The 16456-nt window shown below is 50.7% G+C and overlaps 1 protein-coding gene across 2 annotated transcripts in view; it reads left to right on the top strand.

Annotated features, from left to right (window-relative positions):
- Positions 1 to 14319: 14319 nt before the first annotated feature.
- Positions 14320 to 16456, top strand: part of Cdc42bpb (CDC42 binding protein kinase beta) — an 84013-nt gene continuing 81876 nt past the window's right edge. Inside the window, exon 1 of one of the 2 annotated variants that reach the window (XM_021179544.1) lies at positions 14320 to 14941. In XM_021179544.1, the coding sequence (XP_021035203.1) occupies positions 14767 to 14941 (175 nt within the window). In that variant the 5' untranslated portion in view covers positions 14320 to 14766. The remainder of the gene's footprint in view (positions 14942 to 16456) is intronic. The other variant, XM_029484324.1, reaches the window with a different exon arrangement.

The raw sequence follows: 16456 nt of genomic DNA, 5'->3' as shown, positions 1-16456 counted from the left end.
TGAGTTTCCAGGAGCCTCACAGGCTGTTGCAGAGATCTCTTTCCCTTGAGCTGGGGGGGCTTCCTCAGTGAGCCCTCACACAACCCAAAAGTGCCCCCGGGGCATGGGGAGCCTCCAGGATTGCTGGGCTTGTGCTGTTAGATGCCAGAAACCTTGCTGGCTGCAGTGGGCTTTCCCAGGAGATAGGAGAGGGGGGTTAGGAGGGGGCAGGGCTTGTTCTCAGTCTAAACCAGTAGCAACTGGTAGCATGCTTGCAGAAGACAACAGAGGTCACTAGGTGTCCAAATCCCGGGGTGGGGCTGCCAGCCTGAGACTGCCTCGCCTGGAATCCAGAAGTGAAGGTGGCAGAAATCGGATCCAGAAGCGGAGGCTCATCTCCTCTTGACCTCTTAGACATTGCCAGGTGCCAATGGCAAGGAAGAAGCCCAGAGGATAAATGCTTTTCTTGTCCTCTTCTTCCCCTTAGATGCCCATCAAACTCTACATTACTTGAACCCATGATCCAGATAGCTGGCCCAGATAGGATGGCACCCACACAGAAACCTTCAGAGATGCAGCAGCTGCAGAGGGTAAGGTGCACCTGGGCACAGATGTGACAGCTATGCTATCAACAGCTTCTTCCCGCACCACCCGTGTGGTTCCTACCTTTACCTCTCTGTCACAGGGCTCTTTGTAAACAGATCTTTCTGGAATAGGCCTCATGTGATCGCACCAGTTGTTCTGTGCTGGGTCTTTGTCTGACAGAGATATTTGATGCCCTGTGAAGACCCACTGGCAAACTCTCATCCGAGGCTGTCCCCCCCCCCCCAGCTAACCAGTGGGACTTCCCAGACAGACTTTCTGCCTTGGCAGACTATGTGTTTGGTCCTAGCTACTGTGATATTGGCTCCCTGGCTCCACCCTCTGCTCCACCACCACACTGCACTGCTGAACGAAGAGGAGGTATTCAGAGGTCTCCATTCTAAACCTGGCATGCCAAGCAACACTGTAGGTTTCCTTCAGGGTCCTCTATTCCTCCAGGATCCCCCCTCGCAAAAAACGTCACCTAAATGTTACAGAGGCATTTCTTTTTTTTTTTTTTTTTTTAAAGATTTATTTATTTATTATATGCAAGTACACTGTAGTTGTCTTCAGACACTCCAGAAGAAGGAGTCAGATCTCGTTACGGATGAGTCAGATCTCGTTATGGATGGTTGTGAGCCACCATGTGGTTGCTGGGATTTGAACTCCGGACCTTTGGAAGAGCAGTCGGGTGCTCTTACCCACTGAGCCATCTCACCAGCCCCAGAGGCATTTCTTTGTGTCTGATCATAGCTGGTGCTCCTGAACTTCAGGCTTTGATATGGTCAGCTGGGCTGTTGACAAGAAGGCCAGACACCTTCGGGAAGAGCTGTGGTCCAGAGTCTGGCATAGGATGCTTGGGAGCATCATTGCCAGGGTCTCAGGAGTCTGAGGACCCAGCAGGTATGGGAGGGAAGAGGCCCTTCTTACTGGGTAATGGCTGCCTGTTCTTGTCCAGGCTTTCATCAGTCACACATCTGCTCTACACAGGGGTTCTTCTGACTCTACCCTATAGTGGCACTGTCAGTGTAAGAGAGAGACCTCCCTCTTCCTTGTTTGCCAGGCAGTTCTTTACCTGTCCTCCAGGTCCACTGCCGCTCTCCTCGCAGCCAGCCCTCCCTTGGACCCACCTCTTTTTTTTTTTTTTTTGACAGGTTTTCTCTGTGTAGCCCTGGCTGTCCTGGAACTCGCTCTGTAGACCAGGCTGGCTTTGAACTCGCAGAGATCTGCCTGAGGCACGTACTGCTACCATCCTGTTCATATTTACTTCTTTTTGCCCTGCTTGTGGTCTGGTCCCTTGGCTGCAAGGTACCTGATACCCAGACAGGGTTTCCAGGAGCAGATGTTCCATAGCCTTGGTTTGGTTAAAAGAATGACTTTGCACTGTTTCTTTTGGGGGGGGGCTATATGGAATTCTACTGTCTCCTCTCTGTGTGTGTGTTGTTATTTGTTTATTTTGGATGTCCTGAGACAGAGCTTTTGCCACCCAGGCTGGCCTGGAACTTTATATACAGCTAAGAGTGACCATGAGTTTCTGATATTTCCGCTTCTGTTTTCCACGTTGAGTCAGTCACTTTTCTATTGCTGTGATAAAACACCGTGTCCGAGGTAACTGACAGAAGGTAGAGTTTATTTGGGCTTAAGGCTCCTGAAAGTTAGGAGTCCACCAGCGTGCAGGCCTGGCAGCAGGAGCAGGGACCTTGAGTCACAAGCATGAGGCAGAGAAGAGCAGACTGGGCCAGGCCCTAGTGAGAGACTTTTCCTGTAAGGCCGGATCTCCTTTTTTTTTTTTTTTTTAATAATTACTTTATCTTATTGAGTGTATGGTAGAAGAGAGAAAGTGGGTCAAAAGGGAAACAGGGAGGGAGGGAATTAGGGAGGAAGGAAGGTAGGGCTGTCTCCCCTTGCCGGTATGACCCATGCCTTGGGGAGGAGAGCGGCCCATCCGTCCAAATAGGTTGTCATGTAGTCATGGTGCTTTATCGGAAAGACTGGTTCTGGCCTCCTTTCTGATTCACCCAGGGCCGTCTTGGAACCCTTTCATATCTTCTCGAACTTTGACAATGGTCTTCAGTGAGGTTCCATTACTCCAGCATCACACCTTTGTAGAGACTTCTGGGAAGGAGCCAGCAAATCCCACAAGTCCCCAGTGAAGGTCACGCGCACATCATCATAACTCACTGCACCCGTGTCTTTATTTCAGATCTTCTCCGAGCCCCTTCACAGCACCCAATAACTGAGCTCAGAGCAGGACCCAGAGAACCATCCAAGCCTGCGCAGACAAGGAGAACCTGAAGAAAGGCACCCGGAAGATTCCCGCCTCTGTTTCTGACTGGCAGGTCGGTTCATACATGCTCAGCTCTGACTCGAACCTGGGAGCAGGGCCCAAGGCCGTATCTCCTAAGCCTCCCCCAAATGGTGCCAACAACTGGAGACCAAAATATTCGAATGCCCAAGACTATAGGAGACATTCCTCATTCAAACTGCCACGTGGTGCTGGGTGGAATTCCACCTCCTGAGTGTCCTGTCCATCTGCCTATATGGATATTTGTGCTTTTATTTTTTTTTCAGACAGTAAATGTACATGTGCCTGGGTCAGCCCAGCAGAAGTCATACCATGTAGAAGAACCAAGGAGAACAAGTGGCCTGTTTATCAGGTCAGGAAGGATGAGATGGGCCAACTGTTGGGTCCCACCCCGCCACAGGTCCCATGGGGTGGCTGGATGAAGGGTGTCATAGTCTGAGAGCTCCTAAGGAAGGGTCTAGATGGAAGCTGTATTGTCAGCTACTGGGTAAAAACATCCCCTATGCTCTTACTGGACACGCACTGAATCTAGAGGGAAGTGGAAACCTAAGTGTTCTTTGGAAAGTTGGTTGGATGGTGTTTAGCTGGGGCAAACACGTGAGGAACATTTAGCTGAAGTGGACAGAGGTGAAAGACTAAGGTAGACGTGTGAAAGAACATTTAGCTGAAGCAGACACAGAAGAGAGAGCAGAAACATTTGCTTTGTTCTGCTAAAGCAAGCACGTGAGAAAGGACATGTGATGGAGGACTCTCTGCTAACAACACACATGTATTGGTCCGCCTTACAGTGCGTAGTTGAGCTGCATCTGTAGGGACTCCATAGAGAGAAACGCACCAAACAACTCCTGGTGCTGTGCTGCAGCTTCTTGCTGCTTCCTCAGACTCTGGCGATTGGTAGAGTGATGTCAGCTGAGACAGATGCATGTGTTGAGGCGAGACACGTGGTGAGACAAGACCCGGGGAGGACAGGTGATGTTTGGAGAGAGTATAAATAGGACGCTACAGACTGTGATAGAGGAGCAGGCAGAGTGAGGCTTGCGTATAGAGCTTGCTGTGCAACACTTGCTGGTCTCACATCTGTGAGTGCCGACCTTCACTTCACTGAGAGAGACACAGCTGAGAACTTCTCCTGGCATCCCTCCATCCCCCTGTGTCCTTCCTGCGGACTTGTGCTGAGGCTGAGGCCTGGCTGTCTTTGCTAGGTAGTGCCACCACTGCTGATTCTGTCTGCTATCCCGACTCTACTGATCTGGATTGCTGGTGTATCCCATAAAGTGTTTATGAGTGAATTAAGCTGCCGCTGCTGACCTGTGAACTGAACTGCCGATTTCCAGACAATACAGATGGGAGTTGCTCCAAAGAACCCTTCCTAAACAGGTCCACTCCCTCCCGCCCCCCGCAAGCCCCCATATCCTTTCTTTTCCACTACTTCTGGTGGGTGGTGGGTTACAAGGGAGGTTAAAGTGTTTAAGAACCATCATTAAAATAGGTTTAGCCGGGCGTGGTGGCGCACGCCTTTAATCCCAGCACTTGGGAGGCAGAGGCAGGCGGATTTCTGAGTTCGAGGCCAGCCTGGTCTACAAAGTGAGTGCCAGGACAGCCAGGGCTACACAGANAAACCATGTCTCGAAAAACCAAAAAAAAAAAAAAACAAAAAAAAAAACCAAAATAGGTTTCGAAAAAAATTAAAGTTACACTAGAGTCTCCCTGAATAGCCCCACTTAGGAGTACAGAGTAAGATAGAATTAAGGATCTATAGACGAAAGGCAAACCATTTAGCCTTCTCTCTGGTCCTGTGGAGGAAAATGTGTCCTTAACTCCAATGACCACAGAGTTGACTATCAGTCTCTAGTGACTGTGACAAGCAGGATTGTGTCTACCTGAAGCCCAAGGCTTGGCATCACCATGAGTCTGTGCACAAGGTGTGTGCAGATGGGTGGAGCTGCCCAGCAGGAAGCAATCCTCAGAGTCAAGCTGCCACAGCCCCTGCCCTGTCTCCCTGTGGGGGCTCCTTAGCAGTTCTTTTCCTCAGCATTGCTGAGATGACTAGAACTTTTGTTCATTGAGGACCTGACTCCCCTCATGGCTCATTTCTAATGAGCGCTCTTCCTTTTCTGCAGCAAGAATTATTAACAAGAAGTATTAGGTGTGCCTCCCTGAAGTTCACAGCTCTGTACAAGAGCCGCCCCCCACCCCTACCCCCACCCCCACCCCCAGTCCCTGCCTGACTGGCCCAGTGAACTCACAGTCTTCCTGGTGATTATTGGTTTGGTGGGGCAGGGCTGGGAGGGCTGGCGGGGGCAGGGCAGCCTCGGCTGTAATCCTGTGATCCATCTGGACTGTGACACAACGTGACTGAGCTTCCTGAAGGAAGCTCTCCTCTCTTGGACACTAGCCCAAGGTCACAGGAAGGAAAGCAAGATTCCTGTGTTAGCTGGTGTTAAGCAGGAGGGGTGTCCTCCGCTGCTGGGTTCCTGGACTCTTGGGGAATAGCACCAGGCACTGCCTGCCTGACGGAGAAGGCCTAGACCACACCCTGCAGGGTGGGCGTGGCGGTGAGGCATGTGGTAGTCAGGGGATTTCACGGGCATGAGCTCTCTACCATACTTCCTTCTCCATAAAGTGAATCCTACAGCTCGCAGTGATGTTGTGTGCGTTGCTATGGGGATAGATAAATAAAGCATTCTTGAAGCCCAAAAATGGTGGTGCTTGTAGTGATGTGGCTGGAAAAGCAAGTCGTTGCCTGAAATACAGACAGCAAATCACCATCCTCTCCACGATGGACAGGGTCTGACGTCAGTCACGTGGAGAACTACCTCAGAGGAACATAGCACAGGGCCCTGTTGATGAAGTCTGGGCTGCGGGCCGTGTGGTATGCGCTTCAGAAGGGCCATCCTGTCCATGTGAATTCTGAGAGACTCCTGCCCACTGAACCTTGCTTAGCGCAAGTCTTTATTCTCACAGGCTGGCATTTTATGCCTAGCCTGATAACTATATTCAAACTGCCCCTCCCCCTCCCCAGTTGGGGGGGGGCGCCTTTCAAAGTCTCAGGTTGGCTGGACAACACATAGCTATGAATCAGCATGGAGTTTTACCTTCTGGGAGAATTTCTCCTCAATGTTGTCTTTTAGGAACTTACCTCATTGTGTCCAGCCATCACTGGCTGGCTGAAACCATCACCCCACCCCACCCCCACCCCCTGGAGACCAGTCCTTATTCCAGGCCCATCCTGTGTTGACTGACCATGAGGTCAGAGCTGTAAGGTAAGACGAGTTTGCAAAACAGTAGGAGCAGATACCTCGGGCACCACGCTACCTAGTCATGACAGTCACTCGCTCCTTCTGGATAGATCTGGGTCCAGTGTCATTTCACAACGGAATGTTGCTGTGCGTACTTGGTTTTGTGATATCGTGGCTAACATCTATTTTTTTGATGGATAGATAAGTCGGGTTGAATAGTTTCTTGGTATCCACGGCCAGGCAGTCACCTTTATTAACCCAGTAGCAAGCCTGTGGGAGCCTTTGAAAAGGAGAGCTGTCATTGGAGGAAGAAATGGATTTACTCCAGAGGCCTGGCGTGTACAGTGTGATGATTCTCTTACCAGGACTGGCTCCGCAGTCCTCTGACTGCCCTCCACAGTTTGTGTGCGTGCATGCACATGTAAACCTGCTTGTGGAGGCCAGAGGGAACCTGGGTCCTGGAGTGTCTTTTCTCAGCAGCTGTCCACTTTTGCTCTTTTAAAGACAGGCATGGTCGATCACTGGCCTGGAACTCACAGGAGTAGGCTAGTCTGGTGGCTGTGGAGTCTGAGGCTCCCGTCTCTGCCTTTTTCTGGGTGCTGAATTCTAGGAACCAAAGGACAACCTTGTGTTTGCAAGCACATAACCAAATGAGCTGTCTGCATAGTCCCACATTTTCAAAACTCACTGGGTCATGAGGCTGAAGTAGCAGGCAATCTTCACAAAGTCTGTGCCGGGTCACTGATTTGTGGTTTCCATCCAAAACTGGCAGTGTTTGTGGATGGCCAGCAAAGAAATCAGAGAAGACCTCGTAAGGTAGAGATTGCTACCTAGAATCCAAGATGCACAACCCCAAGCCAAAGGTGCTTCGTGTTTCTTTTTTCATAGCAGGATTTTATGAAGCTGAAATGTTGATGCTTTTTCTTCTCTACTTTTGAATTTTTTGCTGAGTAAAAAAAAAAAAATTTTAGTACTTTAAAGTGTTGTTCAGCCGGGCGGTGGTGGCGCACGCCTTTAATCCCAGCACTTGGGAGGCAGAGGCAGGCGGATTTCTGAGTTCGAGGCCAGCCTGGTCTACGAAGTGAGTTCCAGGAAAGCCGGGGGCTACACAGAGAAACCCTGTCTCGAAAACCAAAAAAAAAAAAAAAAAAGTGTTGTTCAAAATGAGATATTTGCTGTCATCCTTTTTTATTTTAATGCCCTTAAAATAATTTTTAATGTATATGTGTTTATGTGTGTGTGAGAGAGAGACAGAGACAGAGACAGAGAGACAGAGAGAGACAGAGAGACAGAGAGACAGAGAGACAGAGAAACAGAGAGAGAGAATGTGTAGGGTACCCTGGTCCCACACTGCAGAAGGAGCACACTCCGTCTGCACTCCTGAGCCATCTCTCCAGCCAGTGCTGATCAGTGCCCTGTTCTCTAGCTACTGTTTCTCTTTCTTTCCTTTTTACCTTTGTCACTGCTTTGGAGCGATTTGTGATACGTCTGATGCAGCAAGCAGTCACAGTGACTGGTTTTGTGTTTCTTGTGCTTGTCTATCACTGAATGTCTTGAATTTATGGATTTATAGTTTTTGGCAAGTTTGGAAAATACTGTGCATTTCTTTCTTAAAAATTATTCCTTTTGCCAGGAGTGGTGGCGCATGCCTTTAATCCCAGTACTTGGGAGGCAGGGGCATGTAGATCTTTGAGTTCAAAGCCAGCCTGGTCTACAGAGCAAATTACAGGACACATTTTCCCCCTCCCTCTCTCTCTAAATCCTGTCCACATTCCCTTACGTACTGTCCTTCAAATTCATGGCCTTTATTTATGAATTGTTGATATATACATATGTGTATATATAATGTATAATATGACATATAATATATGACATATAATATATGTTATATTATATATGATATATTCCTAAATATCTAAGTATAACCTGCTCTCTGCATGTTACTTCTATGTGTGTTTTCAGGGCTGACCATTTGGTAATGGATACCTACTTGGTGTGCTCTTTCCTGGAGAAGACTGTGTCCCCTGCTCTTATCTTTTCTTCGTTGCCTGCAGCTCTTTGTGCGGAGTTGAAGCTTAGTGGGCTCCTTGTCTGCCCCGTCCTCTTTAACATGTCCACGGTTCCTGCCCTTACTCAGCTCCTGTCAGTGAGACGTTATGGGTGTAGCTTGTGGCATTCCTAGGAGACACACTCTCACAGCAATCTGCCTGTTCCCCTGACTCTTACAATCGTCCCCCCTCTGACTCCGGAGCCTTGGGCTTGGAAGTCGTGTTGTAGATGAATCAGCTGGAACTGGGCTCTAGGACTCTGCGTTGTGATTGGTTGTCGGTTTCGGTCTGTCTATTGCCAAGAGAAGTTTCCTTGATGAGGGGCAAGAACTGCACTCATGGTATCTGAAGGTTTACAGCGAGGAGCTTCAGACGAGAGGGGACATGTGGCATTTGTCTTTCTGGGTGCCTTGGTGAGCAGACACCATGAGCAAGGCAACTCTCATAAGGACAACATTTCATGGGGGCTGGCTTACAGGTTCAGAGGTTCAGTCCATTATCATCAAGGCAGGAACATGGCAGCATCCAAGCAGGCATGGTGCAGGGGGAGCTGAGAGTTCTACATCTTTATCTGAAGCCCAGTAGTGGAAGACTCACTTCCTGGCAGCTAGGGTGAGGGCCTTATAGCCCACACCCACAGTGACACAGCTATTCCAACAGGGCCACACCTTCTAATAGTGCCACTCCTTGGGATGAGCATATACAAACCGTCACACTGGGTCTGGATTACCTCCCTCGATATGATCTTATCTAGTTGCATCCATCTGTCTGCAGGTTCACGATGTCATTTTTCTTCATAGGTGAACAGTATTCTATAGTGTCTATTACCACATTGTCATTCTCTCGTCATTGGTTAAAGGACATTGAGGCTGTCCTCATGTCCTGGCTGCCGGGACTAGAGCAGCAAGGCACATGGCTGAGCCAGTGTCTGCTGATCAGGATGACAAGTCCTTTGGGCACGTACCAAGGAGTGGCACACCTGAGTTACATGGTAGGTTTTGTTTCAGGAGTTTTGAGAATTCTCCACACTGGTGTCCAGAGTGGCTGGACCAGTGTGTAACCATGCCTACGGTGATGAGAGTTCTCTTCTCCCTCATCCCTTCCAGCATCCGTTCTCAGTTGTCTTGTTGAATTTGACATTCTGAATATTGCCATTTCCTTACAGTTTTTTCTTTGTTTGTGTGTGGGTGTTTTGCTTGGGTGCACGTCTATGTAACACATCGCATCGTGGCCGTGGAGGCCAGAGAGGGTATTGCATTGCTCTCTGGGACTGGAATTACTGACAACTGTGAGCCACCATGTAGGTGTCGAGAGTCAACCCCAAGTCCTGTAGAAGAGCACCTGGTGTTCTTCACCATGGACCATCTATCCAGCACCTGTTAGTATTTCTTCAATGTTTTCCCCGCCTTTCATCTTGCCCACCCTTCTCTTTCCATTGCTTACATGTGGCTCATCGCTTGTGGTTGTCCTGGGGTTCACCGGTGCTCCGTTCATTTCTTTGGATCCCCCTCTTTCTTATTTTAAATAATTCCATTTGTCTTTTTTTTTTTTTATAACATTTACTTATTTGTGTGTGCATGTGTGTTTGTGTGTGCGTGTGTGTCTGTGTGCATGCACGCGCACTCCTGCACACTCATGTGGGTAGAGTTCAGAGGACCAGCTTTTGCGGGTTACTGTTTTCCTTTCGCCCTGTGGGTCCCAGGAATCAAACTGAGGTTGTCAGCCTGGGTGGGAAGCCCCACTATCAGTTGATCTACCTACAGGGTCCCCGAATAATTCTATTTTTAAGCTTTCAATCTCATGAATTTTAAGTAATATCTGATCTGTTACTATAGCACATTTGTCATGTCTGGGGCTGTGGTTTTCAACATTGGATATTAAGCTAAAAATTTGAATGATTTTACTAACTTTGAACATACGGAATATTGCTACAATAACCACTTTGTCTTCTACTAAAGTTCTCTTATGGTATAACCCGTAGGCTGGCTTTGACGCTTAGTCTCCTCACTACGGGCTGCGTCTTCCTGCTAGCTCGTGTGAAGCCTTGGTTATCTTCTCAGATACCTTACTGTGTCTTCCTGCTGGCTTTCGTGAAGGCATGGTTATCTTAGATTCCTCACCATGGCTCATGCCTTCCTGCTGGCTCACGTGAAGGCACTCATCTTCCGCTGGATACAAGACATTGTGATTCTGCCATTTGGGATGTTGGGTATTTTTGCCTCCAATAAACAATTTTGTGGCTTTTGTTCTGGGGTGATTATTTGGAGAGAGTCTGATGTCATTTTGTCATGGTGTGATGGTTTACTAGGCAGACATGGAAGAGTGCTCAGTCTGGTGCCTCCTCTTTGCCTCCTTTGCCCTGAACTGAGGGCCTCAACCTTGCTGGGCTACTGCTCTATGTGAAGTGGGATTCCAAAGGGTCCATCTAGGGCTTTGTCGGGGAGGTCTGGGGGAAAGTGCCTGGATGTCTGGAAGTGTTAATCCCTCCTCTAAGGCTGATCCCACCTCTAAGGCTGATCCCACCTCTAAGGCTGATCCCACCTCTAAGGTGTAACTTTTTCCCCAAAGGCTCAAATTGAATGCCTGCCCCCCAGCTGGTGGCCCTAGTGGGAGATGACCGGAGCCTTAGGAAATGGGGCCTACTTGATGGAAGGCAGTACTGTGTGCGTGCCCATGGAGGGGATTCTGGGAACATGGCTCTCTCCTCTCCCTTTCTCTGCCTTCTGGTCTCCGGATGTAAAGGTTTGGTTTTTTTGTTTGTTTGTTTGTTTGTTTCTCTGCTCTATGACATTGCCACAACATTCTGCTTCAGCACAGGCCTAGAAACAAGAGTCATGTGGTCACCTCAGAGCTATTTTCCGCACAATGACAGAAAGCTGACAATACAGCAAACACCAGCCTTCCGGGGATCCCACCCAGTGTCTGTCAGCTATGGGGTCATCTAGCCTGGTTTTTGGGAGACATTATCTTTTTGTCTTCGTGCGCCCCAGATACTATTCCTCTAATCTTTCCCTGGTCCTGGACGTTTTCTTCCAGCATGAGTACTGCTAGTGGGCTGCTGGCCTCCTGAGGGGACTCTGCACAGTATCCCTGCCGCGCTGTGCTGCTCTGTGCGATGTGGCTGTCTTCCTGCTGGGGGGTGGTGGTGGTGGGGATCCCTGCTCCCCGGGCTCATTCTCTGGCTGGCTGGGCCAGACCATTCATCTCTGGCCAATTGTACGTCAGGGAGTCACTGCTACGTTCTGCCTATTTCCACGGTGACAGAATTACTTATTTCATGTATCCGGTCTATATTTTTCTCAGGTAGAAGACTGATTTTTGTCACTCCTTGATTTTTTTGTTGTTGCTTGTTTCAAACAGGGTCTCACATAGTTTTTCTTTGAACAAACAGCGAAGGAGGAACTTGAACTCCCGATCCTATTGCTTTTGCTCCAGAGCTGGGGTTATAGGATTATAGGCCTGTGCCACCATGTCCGATTTTATACAGTGCCACGGACAGAAACTCATGTTAGACACTCTATCAACTAAACCACATCTCCCCTCCCCAAGACCTTTTGAGTCAGGGTCTCACTCTGTAGCCCAAGCTGGCCTAGAACTCCCAGCCACCTTCTTGCCATAGTCTACTGAGTGTTGGAATTAAGGTGTGAACTATCATGGCCCATTCCATCTTGCCTGGAAGCATAAATTTGGATGTTTTTTAAACACCAGTTAGATCAAGCAAATTCTCTTGTGTCTATTAATCCTTTGTGTTTTCTTTCTGCATAGTTTATTGTCCCGAATATTTGTTCCTTTCTCTTTGGGATTATAGCCTGTTGTTTTTAGTGATTTGAAAGGATACTTTCAGGCTCAGACTGCTTGTCTCGTTCTCACACTGATTTAAAGAGAAATGGAAACTTTGTTTCCCCCAGTCAGATCTCTCTTTCTCCAACAGGGGTTGAGGCTGTAAGTCTGAAATCCCACCATCACAGCTTCTGTTGTGAAGCAAGAGTCAGCAAACTGCAGCCCTATAAATCCCTGGCTTCTGTAAAGAAAGTTGTACTGGCACAGAGCCACCCTCATTTGTTTAGACATCATCTATGCAGATGTGGAATTCTCAGGCTCCGAGGGCTAATCCCTCCAGACTGCCTATGTAGATTATCAAGGGAGATGCTTGAGAACTTGTCCCCAACTCTGGACCAAGTCTTTGCTTGTGGCTTGAAGTGACTGTGTTGTGAGCATTTTGAGGTGTTGGGATAGGCTAGCTTGGAGTAGGGTTGGCGTGTTGATCTAAAAGCTGTTTACTGTAAGGACATGGTGGGCTCTCATGGATGCCATACATAGAAGATACATAGCTAGGCTTCCTCAGGCAAGAGCCAGCACCCAAGGCTCTCACCCTTCAACTTGTTGGTCACAGACTTTCTGTTTTCTAAAATATTAGCCCTCATGCTCCAACAGCAGCCACTAAAGTAAAAGTAGTTATGAACAGGGCAAGTGAGCAAAGGGCTCCCTGGGTGGCAACTCAAATCCTTTCCCAAACTGACTAAAATGCTCAAGAGGAAACTGACTACAGAAAGATAGATTGATTTATTTATCTACTGGGCAAGCCCTATGTGTACTCACTCTTTCTTTCTTTCTTTCTTTTTTTTTTTTTTCGAGACAGGGTTTTCTCTGTATAGCCTTGGCTGTCCTGGAACTCACTTTGTAGACCAGGCTGGCCTCAAACTCAGAAATCCACCTGCCTCTGCCTCCCAAGTGCTGGGATTAAAGGTATGCACCACCACGCCTGTATACTCACTGTTTCAAGTTCAAAGGAAGCTTACAGAGTACACCTGAATCTGATCTGTCCCAGGGGTGGACGGCGTCCTAAAAGGCAGTGCGGAAACAGACCAGGGATGAGCAGACGTACTGAAAGCAGTTGGGTTGGGCACCTCAGACTGGTACAGGGGAGCAAGGGCAAAGTCCTAATTTGGAGGGATTAAATAGTCCAGCAGCATGCAATCAGAGAAAGGACTCATAGTTGTCAGTGGGGAGTGGCTGGAAGTGTGACAGGGCCAGCCAAAGAAGACACTCTCTCGTGGGCACGCTTATGGGACAAAGAAAAAGCAAGAGGGCTGTCAAGGAAAAAAAAAATGCAGTTGGCTGCTCACACTTTAGTTTTGGGTAGGACGATTCTCTTGGGCTTTCAAAGTTTTAACAACTGGGCATCACACACATGCAGTAACTCGTGAATATACTTTATATGTGTAGAGATTCCTTCACAATAATAAAGGTCTGACAAGGGTTCGCTCTATCCAACCTACAATACCGGGCTATTTTGCCTGCGTCTTAAAAATTAAGCTAGATACACACACATACTGACGCGCGTGAATTTTGAGGGCAGTTTGGAGGCTTATGTGTGTGCTTCGTAACCCCAACCAAGTCATACATCATTCCCAGCAGGCAGGGACCCTTCAGTCGCTTCCTGCGCTGGAGTCGCCATTCGGTTTTCCACCCTGCGCTTTGCCTCAGGCTCCTCTCAGCTTCCGGCTTCCAAACCCCACCTGCCCCGCCTCTGCTGCGCCACAAGCCCCCATTCTTTTGAAGCAACCTTGGGGTCCACAAAGGGCTCCTCCTCTGCGGAGGTTGGGGATGTCGTAAGGGATGTTTTACATCAACCTTCTGAGCCGTCCAACTGAGTGGAAGCGGCGACTCGCCTGGAGACAACAGTCTACTCCCCACCAGGTCGACACCCTAATAATCAGTCACGGGGTAGACGCTGAACCGACGAGGCAGGGTACTGCGCATCCCCAGCGGCGCGTGCCCAGTGGGGAGCGCGCGTCCAGCCGACCCCGGAGCCTCCCGGCAGGTGCCCCGCCCGCGTCTCCCGTGCGCACTCGGACCCAGAGCACTGTCGGTTCACAGCTCAGAGGAGCTCAATCGAAACCCAGCAGTAATGACCCCGGGGCCGTGCCGGACAGCTGCCTCGCTAGGCCACGAGGGTCAGTCCCGAGGCCCGGGAGCAGAGCCGAACTATGGAACCCAGGGCGCACACAGCGCGGCTCGGCGCCCCGCCCGCGCTCCTGTGCGCGTGCGCCACCCGCAATCTCGGTTTCGCACTGGGTACCCCGCCCCACACCGTCCCTACGGCGAACCGCGAGGCCCAAAGAGCGGCGGATTGCCGCGGGCCGAGGGCGGGGCGTCGCGCTGAGGTCAGCGCGGCGGCGGTCGGCCCCGCGGTGGTTGGCTGCGCCGCGCTGGCCGCGCCCTGGTTGGCTTGCAGGTCGCGGGCTGGGCGGCGGGCCGGGCTGAGGTCGGGGCTCGGGCGCCGGCCGGGTGTACGCGGTGCTGGGCTCCGCCGCGGTCCGGGTCGGTGACGGCGCGCGCGAGGGCGCGGCCAGGCGCCGAGGGCGGGGACGGCGTGCGGGCGGCGCCTAGGGGAGGAGACCGGCCCATGGACCCGCGGGGCCCGGTGCCCCAGACTCGGTGCCGCCGGGACGGAGCCCAAGATGTCGGCCTAGGCCGGGCTGCGACGACAAGGACTGTGCGGCTACTGGACGCCGGGGTGCGCGGCCGCCGGGCCGGGGAGTGCTGGCTCTGACGCCGGGGCGCACGGACGGAGAGAGGCCGGCGCGTGGGGAGCGGGCCGCGCGGCACCATGTCGGCCAAGGTGCGGCTCAAGAAGCTGGAGCAGCTGCTCCTGGACGGGCCGTGGCGCAACGAGAGCTCCCTGAGCGTGGAGACGCTGCTGGACGTGCTGGTGTGCCTTTACACCGAGTGCAGCCACTCGGCGCTGCGCCGCGACAAGTATGTGGCGGAGTTCCTCGAGTGGGGTGAGTAAGGTGCCGCTCGCCCCCCTGCGCCTCTCATTGCTCGCACCCGCGCCGGGCCTCCCTGGTTCTGCGCTCCGGAGCCACATCCTCCGTTCGCACTCCCCCCACTCCCGGCCATCGCCCTGGCCGCTTCCTAGACCCACCCTCCCAGTCTGGATATCATTTCCTGCAGCGCTCCCTGGGATATCCGCCCTGCCCCCGCCCTGGACTAGCCTTTGGGGTCCAGAGTCGAGCCTGGAGCTACCCCTCCCAGCCCTAGACTCTGCCGGGTGGGAGGGCAGCCTCTGTGCCTTTTGCACCTCCTCACCACCCGCCCCTGCTCGGTGGGCCTTCTGAAGGCATCGTCCCACAGCCCAGCCCCTAGGACTCCACCCAGGTGACAGCCTGTCCATCTCCCCTTGATGTCCACGGCTTGAATATCCCTTTCTTTTAGCACGTCCGAGCAATTTTTAAATGTTAAAGGTTTTATATAAAATACAAGAACCCAACCCCCCCCCAACCCCCGACTCCCGAATTGTAACTGTGTCAGACTGGAGATATTTCGGGGTATGTGTGACAGCTAGAACTGTCACTTAAAAACTTATACATCTGATCTTGGGTATTCGGTTCATCTAGGGATCTAATGCAGTAATCATAGATTGGATGATCCATTGTGCTTTATTAGGACGAATGCTTGATTAAGCCATTCATTGACAGTTCCCAAGACAGGCTACAGTGTAAGGTTTCAACCAACCCGGACAGTAATTTCCCCTTAAGACCCTCAGTTCCCTCACAAGGACTAAGGAGGAGGAAGTGTGATTTAGGTTCAGGTCCAGCTCTGTAAATCTTGCCCTTGTTTGCTTTCGTCATTGGGCTAAGACTGTGCAGTTTGAACCAGTCATTTCTAATCTTCGGGACAGATAAGGTTGATATTTACACGAGGAAACAAATGTGTTCCACATGCAGGCCTCCTCCTCGAACGATGTGGACCGAAATCTAGAGCTGTGTGTAGAACTTGAGTATCCCTCAGTTTTAGAGGGCTTCTGTCTGGTTGCTATTCCGTGAGATGTTTCTGCAGATGCTTGAGAGCAGCTAGGGGAGGTGTGGGGGCTTTGTTGTGAGGGGCCTCTCTCTGCCCTTGGTCACACAGAGGACTGAGCCCTTCCTTGAGAGCTCTGGCTCTCTGGAGACTTAGCAGTGACACGATTTCCAGTTGGATAGTGAACTGACTTCAGAGTTGCTTTGAAAGTGAGGTCTTTAGTGCACGCTGCAATCTGAGACTTCTCAACATTGGGTTTGCCATTCTTAGCACTGGATCTTGAGATCGAGGCAGTTCTGCAGTCAGGTTCAGCTGGATGCCCAGCGTGAGGGATAGATACGCAGTGAGAGCTGAGGAGGAAGGCCCATTTCTCTCAGGAGGTGTGGTCCGGGTGTCTTCTGGCCTGCGACCTGGGAAGCTCCAGGACTGGATGTGTCAGAAGGCTGGGTGCTTGCTCTGCTCTGCATGAGGAGAGGGAGGGCAGATTTTGTAATGTT

Source organism: Mus caroli, chromosome 12 (assembly GCF_900094665.2).
Source record: "Mus caroli chromosome 12, CAROLI_EIJ_v1.1, whole genome shotgun sequence".
In the NCBI taxonomy this organism is placed as follows: Eukaryota; Metazoa; Chordata; class Mammalia; order Rodentia; family Muridae; genus Mus; species Mus caroli.
Note: the sequence above shows the minus strand (reverse complement) of the source record. Positions and strands in the feature narration are given on the sequence as shown.